The following is an 18,717-nucleotide window of genomic DNA, read 5'->3' as shown; positions in this document are numbered from 1 at the left end:
TGCTTGAGTGTTTTACAATAAGCTTTAAGCATAAAGTTGTTATACGCACAAATACAGGTAATTTGTGTTCAAGTATTTCGCTTGTGCATATATGTTTGTGTGCATTCAAACCTTCTAGAAAAAAAATGTCCTTCATGTGTTTTGATGTTTTAGTATTCGGATATGAATAGATCTAAGATTTTGAGGTTTCGAGAATAATACAAATCTCCGAATATCGGAGAATTGGAGATTTACGAGAAATAAACTCTGTTAAACGCCAAACTTCCGTCAAAAATAAAAACTCTGATAAACACCCGCCGTTTTTTAAGAAAATAAACACCGAAAACACTGAGCTCTACAAGATATTCACTTAAGAGGGTGTTGAGGCGAGCTCGTTGGTACGGAATCATTAAAATGCAGCGCTTAAAACACAAACACACGGGGCGAGAACGAGGACGGGCACTGGGAACGAGGACAGCGCCCGTGCTCGTTCTCGCCCCTTGTGTTTGTGTTCTTTAAGCGCTGCATTCTAAAAGATATTCACAGTGAACATCAACACACATTCACACCACACATTTCACGATAGACGAGCCAGGCCACCGCTATGGCTGAATATCACAAAAGCAAATCCTAATCCACATTTGCACTTTCTGTATACACACACACAAACACGAATCACATTTGCGGCTTCTCAGACGTGCGCTTTTCGTGTGATGCTCACGAGAAATTATGCGATTCACACACACACACACACACACACACACACACACACACACACACACACACACACACACACACACACACACACACACACACGCACGCACGCACGCTCCATTCATTCATAACTTCGGGCTAAGCACGAGGATCGTGCTGCACGAACACAACACAAACACGCATGACATTTGCGGCTTCGCAGACGTTGCATTTTGGTTTGATGCTTGCTGCTGCGTTCGATTTAGGAATGCAGGTGGTAGCAGGTGGTGCTCTTGGGGAATTACGCGCAACATACACAGCCACCATTCTTTCGGAACTTCGGGCTAAGCATGGGGATTATGCTGCACAAACAGAGCAACGGCGTACCGTACGAAGACAGCTGTAACAATCATCGTACAATCGCGTATGCAACGACTACGAACCATGCTACGAACAGCTGTTGCCCCGTCAACATAGTGCTGTCCTTAAAGTGACGGCGGTGACGGGCCTGCTCACCTAGTTTTATAATTACTTCGGTTACTTGTGCCTATAAATTACAAACCACTCGTGCTATTCGTTCCTGTTGATGAAAAGTTAACAGTATAATGGTGATTTAAACAACAACATTAAAAACCATTTGTCATGTTTGCGGCTGTTACTTTTAACAAGCGGTAGGTAGCGCTGCGCTTCTTCCTTTTTTTTTTCCCGCGCCCCATGGAGAAAAAAAAATGGCTCCACACTTTTGTATTTCTTCACGCAGCAACGTGATCGGCGTGTTTTCGATGATCTCGACGCTCAGCAAGATCCATTGTGCAGTGTTAAGTTCAGAAATGTTTTCCTCATCCTATGCAGCAGTGAATTCTCTTGTGCGCTTCGTCGTTTCCGCCCGCTGGATATCGACGATTTTGACAAAGAACTCTACGAAGTCTTGCGGGCTGGCGAGGAAAACGGCAGCACCCACTTACTGCACATGAGCCGTGAGTATTGCAGCATTACTTCACTTGTTTGTAGGCACCCCGTTAAGACAAAATTGTCCGCCGACTGCAGAAACTGAGGAAGGGGTGGAGGAGGCGTGAGTCGAACAACAACCGACGTGTGCAGCGGAAACTCGGCGATGCTCAACTGGGACCGGGATCACGAAAAAGTGAGCTACGCCTGTATGCTTTCTTCTTTAATGTAACGGAAAGCTTCATTGTGCGTTTCCGTTCCGAGTGGAGTGAGCCTTGGCGATACGCATAATGAAAATAAAGTAAAATGGTGTGCTGAAGAGATATCCGAGTTCGTAAGCATCATTCAGCAGCATTGCGAGATGCTTTCGCAATTAACCCCGCGTTTTTTAGTCTTCTAATGATTGACAGCAGCATGTTCTCGTATCTTTCCTTTTTCTTTTTTTAGAGGAGCAGATAAGTTGTGCAGCAATTCTGCTATGATACACACCCAACGAGCGTTCGGCTCCGCGCGCTACAACCCGCTGGTCACTTCACTGAAGCAGTACGAACAGCCTGTTGCGTGCACTTTATTTACATTTCTAAGACTATGATGATAATTGTATCATACCGTCACGTTTTTACCATTGCACACGTGAGGGTTTCACTCATTCACGCCATCATTATCTAAAGTGAAAGCTAATTGATTGCAATGATAAGGCCTGTCTTGAAGGCATGATTTCGATGCTGCATGTCAGCCTCTGGCACGACTGTAGGCTTTTGCACCTTCCTAGATCAAGTGCGTTACTAGGACAGTGACCTTGAAGTGCAGGTTAAACGCCTAACGAGATTATGCCAGAATTGATCAATTCCTTTGCTTCTTGAAATGAATGCACCAGCTATAGTTGCATTTGTTTGCACTTTGAGGGAGTATCGCACTGCTTCTGCAACGTTGTGACTAGCTCAGTACCTTTGTTTTGTGTCATTTTGAGGTAATGGTCATAGTGAATAAATTTTCCTTTCCTGCTAAGTTTTTCTTATCCTGTTTTGTGTTGAGAGGCTTTCACGCAGTGTCAATTCTTGCGGCAGTTGCTTAATTTTCATTTTACAGTTGTCTCTAATTAACTTATGCCTGGGTGGTGCTCTGAAAAAGTCCTGCCCTGATGCCTTCAAGCGTAGTTTTGACGCGCAAGTAGGCCAGCTCGAAAACACCGATTATCCTAATACATTGCTCTCTGCTGTCGCCGAAAGGCTACTGAAGCAGGTTTGGCGAGGAGACGATTGCAAAGAGCATGGAAACATTAACGAAAAGCACTTCGTTGGTGTTTTCTTCGTTTTCTTTTTATTTGCCCCTCATTTAAATGTGATTCACACCAATTGTGCCTCGGAACTGACTGCTGCTTCGGTATCTTATGTTCGTCTCTTCAGCAGAGCTGAACTTTGTCGCAGAAATTCCATTCCCTACTGAGCGCACGACATCCGTGGGTCGTATTTGAGCCGCGTTTCTTAGATGCATGCTGCATAAGCATTATGAATGGTGAGTGTACAGCTTCCTTGTCATAATTTACATGAAGAGCCTGTACAACGAAAAGTGAAAGCAGTAAAAATCTAAAAAGACATTGCTGCTTTGCAGTACTTTGCTCAAGGCATCACATGAAGCGTGGATGGTGAGAGAGCATGTGGGGGTATCTCATTGATTGCATGCCTTTTAAAAAGGTTCTAGCTTGAAATGAAGGCAAGGAGACAATATTACTGCTCCTCCGAGGGTGGCCGACATGGTGAAAGAAAGACGTTGAAGCGAGGTTGCTTGTGCTTCTGCATCTGAGGCTTCCACCTGTGAATTTAAGGCTCAATAATTTTGAAGCACTTTCATTTGTTGGTTTACTAATTGACTAGGAAGTTATCATATGCCTCCGTCTTCAAGAAATGTGCTTGTTTTTTAGTGATTAGAATAGTGATTTAGAACTGCCAAGCAAAATGAAGTTGTCTTCGATAATGCTTGTCCTCATGTTTATGATGCGAAAACATGCACATCCCTTGAGAAAGAAGGCATGAGACATAATTTGTAAGCCAAGAAATTAAAGCACTTTAGAATAAATAATGATTAGCTACGCAGATGGAAGCTTCAGCTTACAAAGCAGCGGCACGCCCACGTCGACATCTTTCTTCCATCAACTCGGCCATCCTCGATAAACAATACTATCGTTGTCTTGCCACCGTTTCAAGCTAGAACCTTCTTAAAGCTACACAGTCAAACATTATTCCCCATGTGCTCTCACCATCCACGCTGCATGCGATGCCTTTATCACAGTAATCGTAGGGTGGCGCCATCCTTTGAGATATTCACCACTTTCTCTCTATTAATTATACAGGCTATCCGTGTAAAGTATGACAAAGACACAGTATACTTGTCATTCTCAATGCTTGCTACATGGTTCAAAGGGGTGCGGCCTAAAGATAACCCATGGATGCTGCGTGCTCATGCTCAGTCGGGGATGCGATCCCCAAAACAATTCATCACTGCCGAAGAACAGAGCGTGAGATACCTAAGCAGCAGTCAACTGTGATGCACAATTGCGAAAGTCACAATTAAGCGAGCTGCGTATAAAAATAGAAGTGTATCGCCAGTGTTTAGGTACTTATATTATATAATTATATATTTCAAAGTGAACCATCTGAAACTTTGTTGGCGGCACTTCAAAAAGCCGAAGCATGTAAAAACGTGAAAAACACAAAGCAGCATAAGATCTTAGCACCCAAGTGGCTGCCGCCTCTTTCCATGGTCCGAAAGAAGTGTGCGGCACAGTGAAGTGGACTTATGGTCCAGCGTCCAGGGACACGGTGGACGCTCAACATAAAACTAGCTTATCTTGCCTAAAACAAATCACTTCGATTAAACTATCACAAATAAATCTTGCTGGTTATACCCTTTCAAATGAGTGCAAGCATGCATTTTTACTTGGATGGCTTCACCAATCTGCATGTGCCTGAACATGAGTCATTCCACACATTTTTGAGGCCCGTGTACTTAGATTTAGGTGCAAGTTGAAGAACGCTCAGGTGGTCAAAATTTCCGGAGCCCTCCACTACGGCATCTCTCATAATCATATTGTGGTTTTGGGACGTTAAACACCATCAATTATTCCACACATTTTTGTATGTCTACGCTTCTTTGTCTTCAAAACTACTGTGTCGTCAGCCTCTATACTTTTTTGACACACTTACTTCCAACTGTCCAGCCATGTGATGTAGTTCTATTGTGTTTATAGACGTTGTTGAATTTTAAAAAAAATTGTAATAGACGCAGAATTGCCGCATTGCTTCACCACAAAGCACATTGTGAGGAGAATAGTGGATCCTAAGGGGAGCGAATAAGAAAGTGCCATTGCTTTTCTAGCAAATAGCCGAGATCTGAAGGGCCCCTAAACCACCCAGACGTCCAAATTTAGTTGTGGTGGGGAAGTTGTGCACGAGTCTACAACGAACACGTAGCCGTAAAAATTTTTCTAAACGATGCTGTAGTAGCAGAGTTAGACGTGTTTGATGATCGAAACGCGGCTACCGATCCTTTCGCTCTTTCCTTCGCTACCCTCCGCACGTCGGCTGGTCTCCTCTCCCAAAGCCGCTTTGCCCTCCTCGCCGAACGCCCCTTCCAGTCTCACTTGACATACCATCATAGCTGACGCACTCTTCAAAACAGCATGCACTTCCAGTCTGTTGCCGCGACCGCGACTCCGTCAGCTCCGTGCTTCTCGGCTAACTGCTGTTGTTGCCGTGCCGGCCCGTGCTCCTACGAATCATGCCGGTATGGACCCTGTGTTGCGCGCGCACGCCTTCAAGGGATCGCCAACGTGGTAGAAAGCCGGAGCCAAACTCCTGCAGCAGGCGTGGGTCGTAATGGTAGTCTTCAGCAGCGAAGTGGCGCCCACAAACACGTACAACACTGTTGCGCTTTGATTGTGCTGTAACTCCGATGCGCTCAAGCCAGGCATTTCGCAAGGTGACATCACGAGGTAACACGTGTCGCATCTTTTCGTTTTTCCAGTCGGCGCTTTTGCAGCCAAGCGTCGCACACCAATGCGTGAAAGCCATCGCAAAACACTGTCGGATTCAGTCCGCGCAGCTTATCAGCCCACTAGGCGTGACTGTGCCTGTACGCTAGCGATTTGACAGTTGCATTACGGGCTGCAGTTGCTGATTCGCTAGCGCGCGCTCGCGGGCAACACGACGGAAGGAACGGCAAAGCGCGGGCAGCTGCTTGCAGACTAACCGGAAGTCGAAGGTTCTTGTTCGACCAATCACAGCATCGCCTGCATAGCGCATCACAGATTGAACACACGACGTCACACACGTCACTAGGCAAACCGGAAGGGCCCGGAGAGGAGAAGAAATTGTTTCTTGGGAATTTGTGGCGCACCCGCGGCTTGTAGCGCCGCCATGTGTGGCATCGTTGATCATGACGGCGTTCTGCGCACGATGCGCGTGTTTACTTGAAACGTTTGAAAAAATATCGGAGGGTGGTTTAGGGGCCCTTTAAGGCGTTCAGTGTAGTATTGTATTGTTGAGAGATTTCCCAGCAACGTATGTTTTGCCCACCTCGGCAACATTCAAATCACTGCTAAGGACAAAAACGGACATATGTTCAGCAGAGTGTGCACAGTATGTGTGCCTTTACATTTATCTTGTGCTGGTGCAATAGTTACAGGCAATATTTCACCTAACAAACACCAACAATTTAAAAAAAGGTGCTTAACCACAACTCAATGAAACCGACAACATATGGTTTGCCATCATCTGGTGTTCGTTGGGTGCTCGGTTGCGTGGTTACGCATCCAAGTCTACTTTCTTGTTTTATAGCAATACTTGCAAACATTAGCAAGGCTTTTGCTGCCTCGAAGTTTGCAATGGTGAATGCTGATGCATTAAGTGGTAGGTCTACAGTGTTTGTTAATTCAGCAAGAATATTGTTACACTGATGTCATACGCATCTGCCGCAGCTTTTTGGTAATGTTTGGCTTTTACGGCTGTAGCATTTTCATTTAACAGTGCATATGGTTGGCATCTATGGGTCATCGGGAGTCGTTGGGCTCACCAATCCTGGTTAGGCATTCCAGAGTGCATAGCACCAACTGTAGAAAGCCTAGCATCTTTTTGATTTCTAGGTCTGTAGTGTGCTTCGCCAATAATCGATGTACATACCTGTTTCTTAAGTTCATGCATATAATTGAACCTTTTCACTGATCAAACCATGCACTGCCGTGTACTTCTGCATTTCAGCCGACAGCACCAAAATGCAATAGCCTATGCACTTTCTGTGCTGAGACACCTTGAAACAGACAAAATGCCCCTTGGTACATTAATAATGTGCTGCCCTTGTGTGTTGTGAGTGACCTATATAATTTCCTGGTTTACATTTTAATGTTTGTTGAGAATGCCACCGAGCAAGGACAGACTGCAGTGGTGGGGAAATGAGGGGTTGTTACCTGTAATATAATTTAGGATTATTTGACACCCGTGCCCTCCCACTCAATTGGTATGATGTACCTTTTATGTGCATATATTTTTTTTTCGTCGAAGATAAGACTTGTGCTTGCTTCTTATATTCGCAGACACCTTTACCTCGAGGCGAAAAAGTGTCCCCTGCAGGACCTCCAGAAGAAACACCAGTCCCCGCAACGGTACCTTGCACAAGAATGTGCCAACCTGCACTATTAATCCAGCTAGGTTTTCATGGACATTTTCATTAATTTTATTGCCCTTGAAGATATTAAAGTGCTAATTTGTTTTAAAATGAGTACGTGTCAACTTCACTTAAGAGGTTCCATGTAAATGTGCATGGGAAGGTGTGCAGATGTGTGTATTTTTAAAATCCAGTTGCTACCCTTAGCACTGCATAGATAAACTTATTGCTAGTGAAGCTGCAAGAAATTTCTTTTCGTTTGTTTTGCTCTATTACGTCCAAATACAGTACTTAGAACATCTTTTTTTTAGTTATTGATCCTGAGGCCATTGACTACCTCAGTGTAGCTTGAGGCATTAAGGGTCGGTTGCAAAATCATTAAGTTTGTTGGTAAATTACCCTTAGTTGTCAGCTGCAGTGCTGTCACTCCAGATTTCTTAGTACGCAGTGTTAATTTATCAGGATTGGACTGGTTTGTCCGATTTCAAAAGCTCATATTTGCATTGCCTACCACAAAGGAATAAATTTTTTATTAGTAAAAAGTAAGACAAACTTGCAAAGCTTCCGCTTGCCCTGCCGAGGAACTGAATTTTATTACTGCGTACTACATGAGCAGGTTATGATCTTGGAGTAGTTTAGAGCCACAAGGCTCTAGCACCCTAACATGCGACTGGACCATGCAACAGACAACTGGATTACGTGACACACAGAACTGGATAATGTGACAGGCAACTGGACAGCACGACAGATTAGTGGACCACGCGACAGACAACTGGACCGCACGACATACCAGAGGACAGACAATAGACTACAGGACAGACAATAGACTACAGGACAGACAATTGACTATAGAACAGACAATTCACTACAGGACAGACAATTCACTGCAGGACAGACAATTCACTACAGGACAGACAATTCGCTACGGGACAGACAATTCGCTACGGGACAGACAATTCACTACAGGACAGACAATAGACTACAACGTCCCAAAATACGAAAGACAACAGAATTTCTGTCGTACTATTCTGTTGTGATTTTCAACTGGGTTCAATCTGCAATAATCAAGCAAAATGATAAGAAAGAATATATACATGCCTCGATAGTGATGGCCTATGCTTCCAAGTTCCGTTTGCGCATGTTTTCCGAGATACCGCGCGCGCCAGCGCTCGCGGCTGCGGCCTTGTGGTCAAAGTTCGCGTAAGAGATTTATTTTTCGGTGAGTTGGTGTAAGCTCACATTCGTTTTAAGGCGCGAAAAAACACAGTCACGAGAAAGAACACGGGATAGGACACAGCTTATCGCCAAAAGTAGATGACAGCCAGATAATTCAGAGAAGCATTCTGTATCGGCAAAAACGTGACGTGTGCATTAGCAACACGTCCGTAGCATCGTAGAAATCTGGCAAAAATTTTATTGAGCATGCGTTACCTTGTCACAATTGATACCAGCACGTTTTTTGCGCAGGTGCTGAGAAAGATAGATATATTCGCGGTTTTCTGAAAATAAAACAGTTGTTAGTGGCGCTCTGTCCCGTGTCGTTCCTCGTGATTGTGTTCCTTCGCTCCTTAAAGCAAATATGATATCGGAGTTCGCACTTTGTGCACAAGCGACGCAGCCCCCTCTCTTCATCGGCGTCTCTTCATGCTCCTCCTTCCAATGAAACACGCCCGGTGTGTTTCCTGTCTGGTTTACATGTCTCGCACGCGGAGTGATGTTATAGCACGCGCCCTCCGTGCGACGGAAATGGCCGGCTCGTTCTGCGTCAGCCACGTTCGTCGCTGCGCTCGCGCGTAGAACATAGGACGCGCGGAGCGATGTTATCGATTTGTACTTTGTATGAAACCTCACGGCGACGGAAAACCGCTCCAGAGCGTCCATATAGTTTTTATCGCAATGAAAAAAATACGCGAAAACCGTGGAAGCGGGCCCTCCTTATTTTCTCGAGAGCTTCATCATCTTCGCTGCGATGAGCTCGTCCGGTAATTGGAAGAATCCAATATTCCTGCACCTTGGTCATTGTCTTTGCTTGTATGTTTATCTATTTGCACGGGTGAAATTGGAAGCCCCGAAGTGCACAAGCGCATCGATATATTCATTTATCTATGAAAACTGTAGTAGGTTCTAGACTCTAATATACTATACACCGTGTTGGGACGTCGTCCTTTAAGGGGACACTAAAGAGAAACAATCAATTGGCCTATATGGATAAATTGTGCTCTGAGAACTGTAAAGTCGTTAATTTTGCCATCATAGGTTTATTCGTAGAGGAGAAAATGAAGTTCAAAGTTTCATTTTTAAATTTCGCGCCGAATTCTCCCCAAGTGACGTCACAAATTTCGAAGTGTACTTATCGTATTTTGGCGCCATTAGCTCAACAAAATTACCCCAAACTCGGTATTTTAAGTCTATGGCCCCCTCAGAGGACAATGTGCTTCATATTTACCGATTAGAAACTACGTAGTCCCTAGTAGGCGCCGTCAAAACATGTGATGTCACGGCGAATGGTGCGGAAAGTTCAAGGTGGCGTCGCCACCCACATTTTGTTTTTGCGCGTTTTCCCGCTTACTAAGCGTCTTCTCGACGCGAGAGTGGTGTTTTTGGTGTCGTGAAAGTGTACTTTACTAATATGAGAAACATCATTTTCTTTTGCTCTTTAGTGCACCTTTAATGCTGGAGGATGCCGCGGCGTTGAGGTCACCCAGTATTCGTGAGACATCTGGAGAAGCGATACAACTCCCAGTAAAATGTCTTATGTTCAAACTCCCCGTTCGGAGTGAAAGAAACTATTGCGCGACGGTGGCGGCGCAGAGCGGCGAGAGCGAAAGAGGCGGCGGCTGCGCACAGGTCTATACAGACTCTAGAGGAAAAGTCTAGGCCGAAAGAGCGCCGACCAAAAGAACACCGCCATTATCTTACCACTAGCATTGTTGCACGCGCAATTATTTACAAATGGGCTTAAATTAGCGCTCTTCACTGTTACTGGCAACATATATCACACATGGGCATTTTGACAAATAAGAAACCTGCTGACAGCGTTTAATGATCATTTATAAGATTTAAGATCAAAGATTCAAGGCCATTTAGGCAATTCACTGTGCGCAAAACTCGCAGCACAGGAGGATGTGTATGCAGGCACTTTTGCTAGATGGCGCCACCCTATCCACTTGAATTCTAGATCGCGGCCGATAGGGCGTCTTTTACTGAGTTGTGAGTCGCAGTGCGTCGTCGTCCGCGCTTTCTGTTGACACGTATTTGCAACGCCACTTCATGTAAGCTCACTTTCATTAAATACGATTAAAACTGAATAGCACCGTGAAGACTGGCGCGCGTCTCAGGGACTGGTAATGCTCGCACGGTTGTGTAATGGCGGGAATGGCGGCAGTCTTGTGGTACGATATCTTAAAGCATGGGTGCTATGGCGCGCTTCTCCTCTGCAAACCGTACTAACTATTCGCGCCATGCGTCGCTTGCGTCCGTTTACCCGATAGCGGGAAAGCTCCTCTAAATTTCTTTAGCTGACACCTTTCCTCTCGTCTTCGATGTCGAACAGCGCCACGTTAAGGTCATAATATTAGGGCCCAGGACCACGGCAACGGGGCCGCAGACAAGCTGAGGCTCTCAGATAAAACTCAAGGCGAGCGGATATGGTAGCACCAGCTTGGTTATTTTTCAGCTAAACGCCACCTGCCGTTTCTGTACCCCAACTGGCCCCAAATCAGCACCAGCTTCGTGCCGCCGGCGCAAGCGGCTAGCGTTTGTGGTGACAGTACTGGCCTTGTCGCGGTGTCTGTTCGCAACAATCGATAATTTCAAATAAGGATTCGCGTTTCTTACGGGAAATAGCCTCGTTGCTTGTCATAGTAGATCGGACTTTCAAATTAAACGCATAATTTTAGAAAAACTGTTACCTAAGAAAGTCGCGCCTTATTCACTACTTAAACGGAAGACCAGGTTTTTTGTCGCTCTTATTATTTCGGCTCCATTGACATTTCCCGTCCTCTGGTTTATGAACGTTACAGCAATAGCTGAGACACCCTACTGCTTTCTCAATGTTTAGTAAGCTGTGTTGTAAATGGAAGACCATTTTTCTAAAGGAAAACATAAAATGCCAAAGGCATTACTTAATTTTCCAGCTTCGCAAGGCGGCTTATCGCAGACCCGCGTAATATATACCGCATATTATTTTAGGTGAAATAATGTAACCTTGCTAATGTTCCACTATTCCATTTCAGCATCTAGCACACAAGACACAAGACAAGGACCGAGAGAAAACCGACGAAGACAGCTCCCGTATTCATCGGTTGTCAGATGGGGCTTTTCTTTTGTTGTGCGTTTGATGCTGAAAACACATTATATGGTTTATTGTTAATTTTTACCTGAAGACAACTTTCTGTGCCCGCATAACCAACTATAGTCCAAGCGCAGACTTTTTCAATACTCTCTGCATTTGGACCTCGAGAGTAAACCCTTGTTGCTTACGAAGAAGAAAAGAAGGGATAATCGCAATTGCTTTGAGATGCGAATCACCTTATGCGCTCGGGCTGTCGGCCTCTCCTGTCGTCGTAGCCCGTCACAGTGTCTCCTGTCGTCACTCGGCACGGTAAAGCAAGTGGCAAATAAAGCCCCAACCGCATGCACGCGATTTTCGGGCGACGGCGACGAGCGACAGCGACGAGCGACATGATTTGCTGTCGCGGAGGGCCATCCATCGCCGTCTGGAAAACTAGAAAAAATCGCTTGTCGCCCGGAAGTGAGCGTGACGATTTCCGGCAACATGGCAGCATCACCGATCCTCGCTTCGGTTGCAATTTGCTCTTGATGCTTCCAATCGGCGCGTACTTCAATGAATGCAAGTTATAGCCTACCTTCTTTGCAACACCATCTCACGTGGAGAGCGAGGTAGCGGCCGTATTTTGTCGTTAATTTTGATCGACGGCTCGTTTTGATGTTTCGGTGGTAGCTTGCTGCAATGATGGTAGCTTGCTGCAATGTCACTTTAAAGTCATGTTTAAAGTGCGTCGTAGCGTCGTAGACGTCGTAGATGCGTAGTAGATAGATAGCGTGCGCTTCCGGGCGCCCCCTCGAGGTCACAGCAGATACTACTGTCGCAGTTATACAAAACATTGCAAAAAAAAAAGAAAATCCCGTAACGCTGCTGTGACTTCCTTATCTCACACAAGTCAATAATAAATTTGACATGCTGCCATTCATCTACTCTGTAATTCTTTTTTGCAATTTACCTGCGTGCACGCATTAGTTTTAAAGGGACACTAAAGAGCAACACGAAGTTGATACGGGACGAAAGATGGGCATTCGAGAATGCGTGTAGGTTTTTGTTCGGTGCAAAAAGATGACTTATTAGTGGAGAAATTCGTAATCAAAGACCAAATATCTCTTCCTCAATTTCACTCGCCTGAAATTTGGCGCTGGAGCTGTGTCGTCACTGTCCGCATTGCTCTCAGCGAATCAGAGGGCGCCATGAAACGTCACCGCATGCGTAGGCGGCCGCTTCCGCTGCTTCATGACCGCTTCCGTGTTTTCCGTGATCATGGCTGCGATGGATGTCGGCGCAGACGTTGAACCCGCTGAACCTTGCAATGAAGACCTCGCAAGGGAAGCGGGTTTACATTTCAGCGACCTAAGCCAAGTGGAGCGCGATATGCTCCTTCGAGCTCGCGCGGCAGGCGTTCCTGCGTACGACAGCGGGCCGCTGGCCGCACCGTCGGAGAGCGAAGCCTCGTTGTCGACGGAAGGCGAGGCGGCCAGTCAGCCAAGCGAAGACGTCGGTGAAGAGTTTCATTCGCGACTCATCCGTACTGACTGGTAAGTGCTAAAGCGTTTTACTGCCTACGCATTTCTTCCACTCAGGAAAAAGAAATGGTGTTTCAGCTAGGTGCCTCGGAAGTTGGTGTGTCAACGCGACGAAGCGAGGGTTTACCTCTAGGGGCCAAAATTTCGTCCCGCGTGCGCTGTGCAATCTCTCCGGCGGCTTCTTATTTATGTAGTACGAAGGCGATGTCATTGAGCCCAGTGCGCAACGGTGTCTACGCCGTCGTGGTTACGGATGTGCCATTCCCGCAGAATGTTTCGTCACATGGTGCACTTTTCGATCGCATTCGAGCCCCGATAGGGATCGAACTTATCGACCGCAGCCGACCGCATTCTGCGGTTTGCACAAATAGGCCAGTCGCGATTAAAAAAATCGATCGCGATTGGACTCGATAACTGTCAAAAGCGCGCCGTGCTACACCCATAGGTCGGCAAAAAATGTGGAGCTCACTCAGGCTCACTCATGAAATATATTTTGCCCTTAGAGCTCACTCAGACTCAGGCTTACTAAAATTTTCCTCAACTGGAGTCACTCGGACTCAGACTCACTGAAATTTTTCTTAGCCGGACTCAAACGCACCAAAATATTACTCACTCCGACTCACTCAGACTCACGGCTATATCTGAGTCTGAGTGAGTGAGTGAGTGAGTCGACTCATGAGTCCGTTAGCGTGTAGTGGACTTTTTTGACCCTGGTGTCAATGCTATTTAGCACTAATATCTCGCATATTTGGTGCTCTACTTGGCTCCTTTTGATCTCGAACCTTCAAATACGAGTTATCAGTGGTTGTAATCCAGTAAGGACATTTTTATTGAAAGTGGTAACTCACGAGATATTTTTATCAAGAACTTCCTGTGATAGAGTTTGCGGGGGGAGGTCAACCTGCCCCCCCCCTCTCTTCTACGTAACTCACGCCTCTGATTAATAAATATTGAGCTGGCGTACGAATGCTAGTGCTTTGAAGTATGTTTGAGTCGGTGAGAGTATAAACGTGAGCCGACATAAGGCTGATAGTAATGCTGAAGTTGTGTAGATAGAACCATACGTCGGCAAAGAAGTGTGGAGCTCACTCAGACTCACTCAGGAAATATATTTTGCGCTTAGGGCTCACTCAGACTCACCAAAACTTCCTTCTACCGGACTCACACGGACTCAGACTCACTAAAATTTTTCTGATCTGGACTCACTCGGACTCAAGCTCACCAAAATATTACTCCCCCGGACTCACTCAGACTCATGGCTCGATCTGAGTCTGAGTGAGTCGACTCATGAGTGAGTTTGCCGACCTATGGCTATACCTGTGCTGTACGTCAAAAGACATCGCAACGGAACCGGACCAGGATAGAACTTATTTGTTATGATTGACGCCGCAAGGAAGCTATGCCTCAAGGAATCAAATTTTGATCAAAGAATTCGATCTTGATCGGGCTACACCTCGACCGAAAGATCCTTGTTACCCTGTCACGCGCATCTCCCAACGAACAATACCTTACGCAGAGAGGCACCTCTGGCAGCTATGTATAGAACTTTTTCCGTTCATCCTAGATTTTATTAATGCAGCCCAAGGTGAAATTTTTGAGCGCTTGTTTGGTGCTGTTTCAGGTGCGACTGTGGACATTGCGTGGTGCTGGACAACTTTAGCGAGGAGGAATGCCTTTGCTGTCGAGAGATGGGAGAGCCTGTCGCTGCTGCGCAGCCTGAAGGATGCATCACGGAGCACCCGGAGTTCCACCTCTTGTGTCTCAACATAGCTGTGCTCCGTGTTGCGTACTTCGAACTGCGGGCGCGCAGGGACTGCATGGACGAAGACATCCACAAGTAAATTATTTTTACTTGACAATATGGCACTACGGATTTCTTTTAATAATTAAAAAAAAAACCCTTATTGCTGTACGGATGCACCATTATTACAAAAATAAGCTAATCTGCTGCCGTGCATCTGATGCATTTTATTGGCTGAACTAGTGCGGTACATGCGTCGCCTTAGCTGCAATTTTCAAGAGCAAGGATTTAGGTTGTATTGGTCAGCACAGCTCCATAAACTGTTGTACATGCAAGCATGAATTGTATTATATAACTGCGGCTTGTGTTCTTTTTCAAAAGATTTGACTTCTCAATGTGGGTTTCCACTTTTTTATTACTACAGGAGATATCGCTACACTGCCTACAGGCAGTTCGTCCGCTGGCTGTGGGGTCGCCTTGGTAGAGGTCACCGCTTCGTTCTACCCTCATGCGTTGTGGCCAAAATTCGGGGCACATTCCCCACAGAGACCCCAACAGGCTTCAAGTATCCAGAATACTAGAAGAGTGCAAATGAATGAGCAGGCTGTGCAAACAGCACACTCAGTGCCACATCGTGCGTGTGTGCGTCGTTTAGCAAGTGAAAGCTTTCGTGTGATATCACTCCTTGGAACGTCTGTGGCAGTCAAAAACGGCATTTGCAACGTTTCTGCAGTCTACAGGCATGCTCTGCTCGGCATGAGGACCAGCTGTGCAACTCTGGTCTTCCTCACCGAATTTGCCCCAGAAGACATTGTGCGTGTCACCATTCCTGTGTGTGCCATTTAGCAAGTGAAAGCTTTCGTGTGATGATATCACTCCTCGGGATGGTTGTGGCCGTTAAAAATGGCACTCGCAACGTTTCTACAGGTATACTCTGCTCAGCAATGGTATCAGCTGTAACTTGAGTCTTTATTGGTGCCTTTTCAGTGAAGTCCAGTGGGGTCTTCATGTGTGTTATAGCGTAAGTTGGCTATTCATTCATTGGCACTTTTGCAGTGAAGTCCCATGGGACCTGCATGTGTGCTATGGTCTTAAATTGTCACGATTTGTCCAGCTTGTGTTGCTTAGAATGAATCAATAATTTTATGATACATTAGCTATGGCTATTTGGTTAGGAGGCATTTGAGTTTAGGGAAGGAACTGACATAACATGGTGAATGCCCACCTCATGTGCAGACTCCCGCAGAAACAGTAGCATGTCTTGGGCTTGACTGTCATCGTTTTGCAAGCCCCAGACTTTGAAGGTTACAATGCAAGGTACGCGAGAGAGAACAGGAACGTCGACAGGAGAAGCCAGCAGCAGTACTAGTGCAGAGGCACTAAAAGGGCTGATAAAATGTTTGCAAGAACAAGTGAGGTGCAGAAAATCACTACGAAGTTTTGAAGATAGTGAAGACAAAAGCTCGCAGAAAATGGACTGACAGATCAGACTACACGAGCAAGACTTCCGCATTTCAAAGCTTGGTCACAAAACGTCGTTGCTTCTGTAATCTAAATAGCCACAGCACTGAAGACTGTCGGAGGTCAATAAAAATACAAGGACAAAAGGGAAAAGCTTCGAGATAAAAACAGGTGCTTTAGGTGCACGAGGTCGAATCACAGCGCAAGGTTTGTAAAGCCACTGTCGTTTGTAAATGTTGCAAAGCAAGACAGGCAACGTCGATGTGCAGGACGAAGGGCAATGAAATCTGCAAGCCTAACGAGAAAAGTGAGGAATGAAATGACAATATGACTGTTAGAAAATCACGCAATCTGCTAGCATCTTCTAAACTGCGGAAGAACGACATTGTGTTCTATTGCAGACGGCAATAGCATGGACAGAAGCAAAATAAAGGAGAGTACGCATGAATATTGTTCAACAGTGGAAGTCAAAGGTCATTCATACGAACCTTGGCATGACGAATTTGTTGCAAATTACTCCGCAGAGAAAGGCTACAGTTGAATCATTCGGAGGAAAAGAAATGAAAGTCTAATGAACGTTGTCGAAGTTGTGCTGAAAGAAAATCCAGATGGCGAATCATTACTAATCGAGGCTATTGAAGTAGACATGATATCAGAGTGCGACTCCCTCGCCCTACGAAACTTCAAAGTCACATATGAAGAAGATGGGAATAAAAATTGCTGATGACAATGATGAAAATGTACAACACAGGAGACAAGCTCACTGCTAGTTATGATTTCTACTGGGACGTGATCACAGGACGAGTGAAAAGACTAAACAAGCATACAGTTCTAGTAAAAGCATTCTAGGCTGGATTGTACGTGGACCGTGTGTTGTAGAATCCAAGTACGAGAGGCAAAGTCGGTCATGGTGCTTCATGCTGCAGAAAGAACTGGCGAGATAACTGAGGCCATAAAGGTTTTGAGAGCCAGAAAACACTGCCATAACTGAAAAGAGGAAAAGACGCAGGGATTGGACCACCTTTTTACATTGCTCAAAAAGACTATATTGAGAAGGATGGAGAGAGATACAAAGTAATACTGCCATGGAAAAACAGTGAACATAGAAGATACAAGGAAGTAGCAATCAGAAGATTGATGCAGAAAGACTTGGCACAAGAGAAAATACAACAGCGCTATGCAAGAATACTTCACATCTGGAGTGGCAGAACAAGTGATGTCGGAAGAATCTGAACATGTGAAATACTATGCCACATCAAGCAGTTGTAGAGAAGACAGATTGTAACGAAGTGGGGATAATGTTTGATGCTTCGTCGTCATCAACCCAGGATGATGAAAACCTCAAAGCTGGAGAAAACCTAAATCTGGATATCCTTGCACTGATAATGAACCTTCGAAAACACTCAGTTGCAATGACAGCAGACGTGGAAAAGGCATCTTTGCAGATCAGCATTCACGAGCAAGATCACGATGCACTTCGTTTTTATGGCGGCAGAGCGAACACTGTGGTTATCCAAAGAAACATCGTTACCTGGAGGATTACTAGAGTGATATTTGCACCACGCCAAGCATTTTTTTGCTAGCAGGAACAGTAGCAGCATTCACCTAAACCACAGAAGAGAAAAACTTTTCCAGAAAAAGTGGATAAACATCGAAATTCAATCTACTATTGATGAGTCATGCTTGGAGACTGCACGAAAAGCATGCAAATGTTTATACACGGACGCAAGGAAATGTTTTGCCGAGCCGGAATGAACCTTAGAAAATAGACATCAAACAGTGAAGAGGTGAGGCAACATTTTGATGAGAATCAAGATGCCGTTCCTACATCAAGTGATGCCAACATTCTAGAAATGACATGGGACACTGTAGACGATGCTTTGTGCTATCCTGTAAAAAAATGGACGACGACAGACTTGAATGAAAGGTTACAAAGCGAGCAGTGCTTCAAGCAAGTGCAAAATATTCGAATCGCTGGGATTTCTAACGCAGTTCTGTGCAGGTGGTTGGACAATGCACTGTCTGGGAAGGTTGTGAAATCCACAATTAGATGGAGTTGATGTTGGACTTTTGGATCTTTGATCCCTATAAATTCCTGACATGGAGCTGCCCCTGCAGATGAGTCGCAGGTAGATTGTTCTTGCCTCTCTGTGTTGCTTGAAGACACCAGCCAGGAGCTTGTTTATTTTTCTGATTTCTTGGTGTGGGGTCCTTTGTGGGCTTCTCATAGGCCAGGCTTTCGGATATCTTGGGTTTTCCTTTGTATGCTTCCCTGTCCAGTAGGACGTTGCATTTCCTTGTCGGTGGGGAGCATAACCTTTGAGCTCGTCCGTCACAGTGCTTGTCGGCTGGCCCAAAAGTTGCAGGTTCGGTGCTGGCCACAGCAGTCATATTTCGATGGAGGCAAAATGCTAGAGGCCCGC

At 45.5% G+C, this 18,717-nt stretch overlaps 1 protein-coding gene and 1 long non-coding RNA gene across 2 annotated transcripts; both read left to right on the top strand.

The window, feature by feature from the left end:
• The first annotated feature begins 1,398 nt into the window (after positions 1 to 1,398).
• On the top strand, positions 1,399 to 7,351 carry LOC119404362 (uncharacterized). Its single transcript, XR_005186249.2, has 3 exons — positions 1,399 to 1,649; positions 1,720 to 1,816; positions 7,208 to 7,351. It is a non-coding gene; the product is annotated as an uncharacterized LOC119404362 (long non-coding RNA).
• Positions 7,352 to 12,829: 5,478 nt separating this feature from the next.
• Positions 12,830 to 16,420, top strand: LOC119405802 (P2X purinoceptor 7-like). Its single transcript, XM_037672629.2, has 3 exons — positions 12,830 to 13,104; positions 14,714 to 14,929; positions 15,258 to 16,420. The coding sequence occupies exons 1-3, from the start codon at positions 12,830 to 12,832 to the stop codon at positions 15,412 to 15,414; spliced, it is 648 nt and encodes a 215-aa protein (XP_037528557.1). The 3' UTR covers positions 15,415 to 16,420.
• Positions 16,421 to 18,717: the final 2,297 nt, after the last annotated feature.

Source organism: Rhipicephalus sanguineus, chromosome 9 (genome assembly GCF_013339695.2).
Source record: "Rhipicephalus sanguineus isolate Rsan-2018 chromosome 9, BIME_Rsan_1.4, whole genome shotgun sequence".
Taxonomy (NCBI): domain Eukaryota; kingdom Metazoa; phylum Arthropoda; class Arachnida; order Ixodida; family Ixodidae; genus Rhipicephalus; species Rhipicephalus sanguineus.
This window is presented reverse-complemented; position numbering and strand designations above follow the sequence as displayed.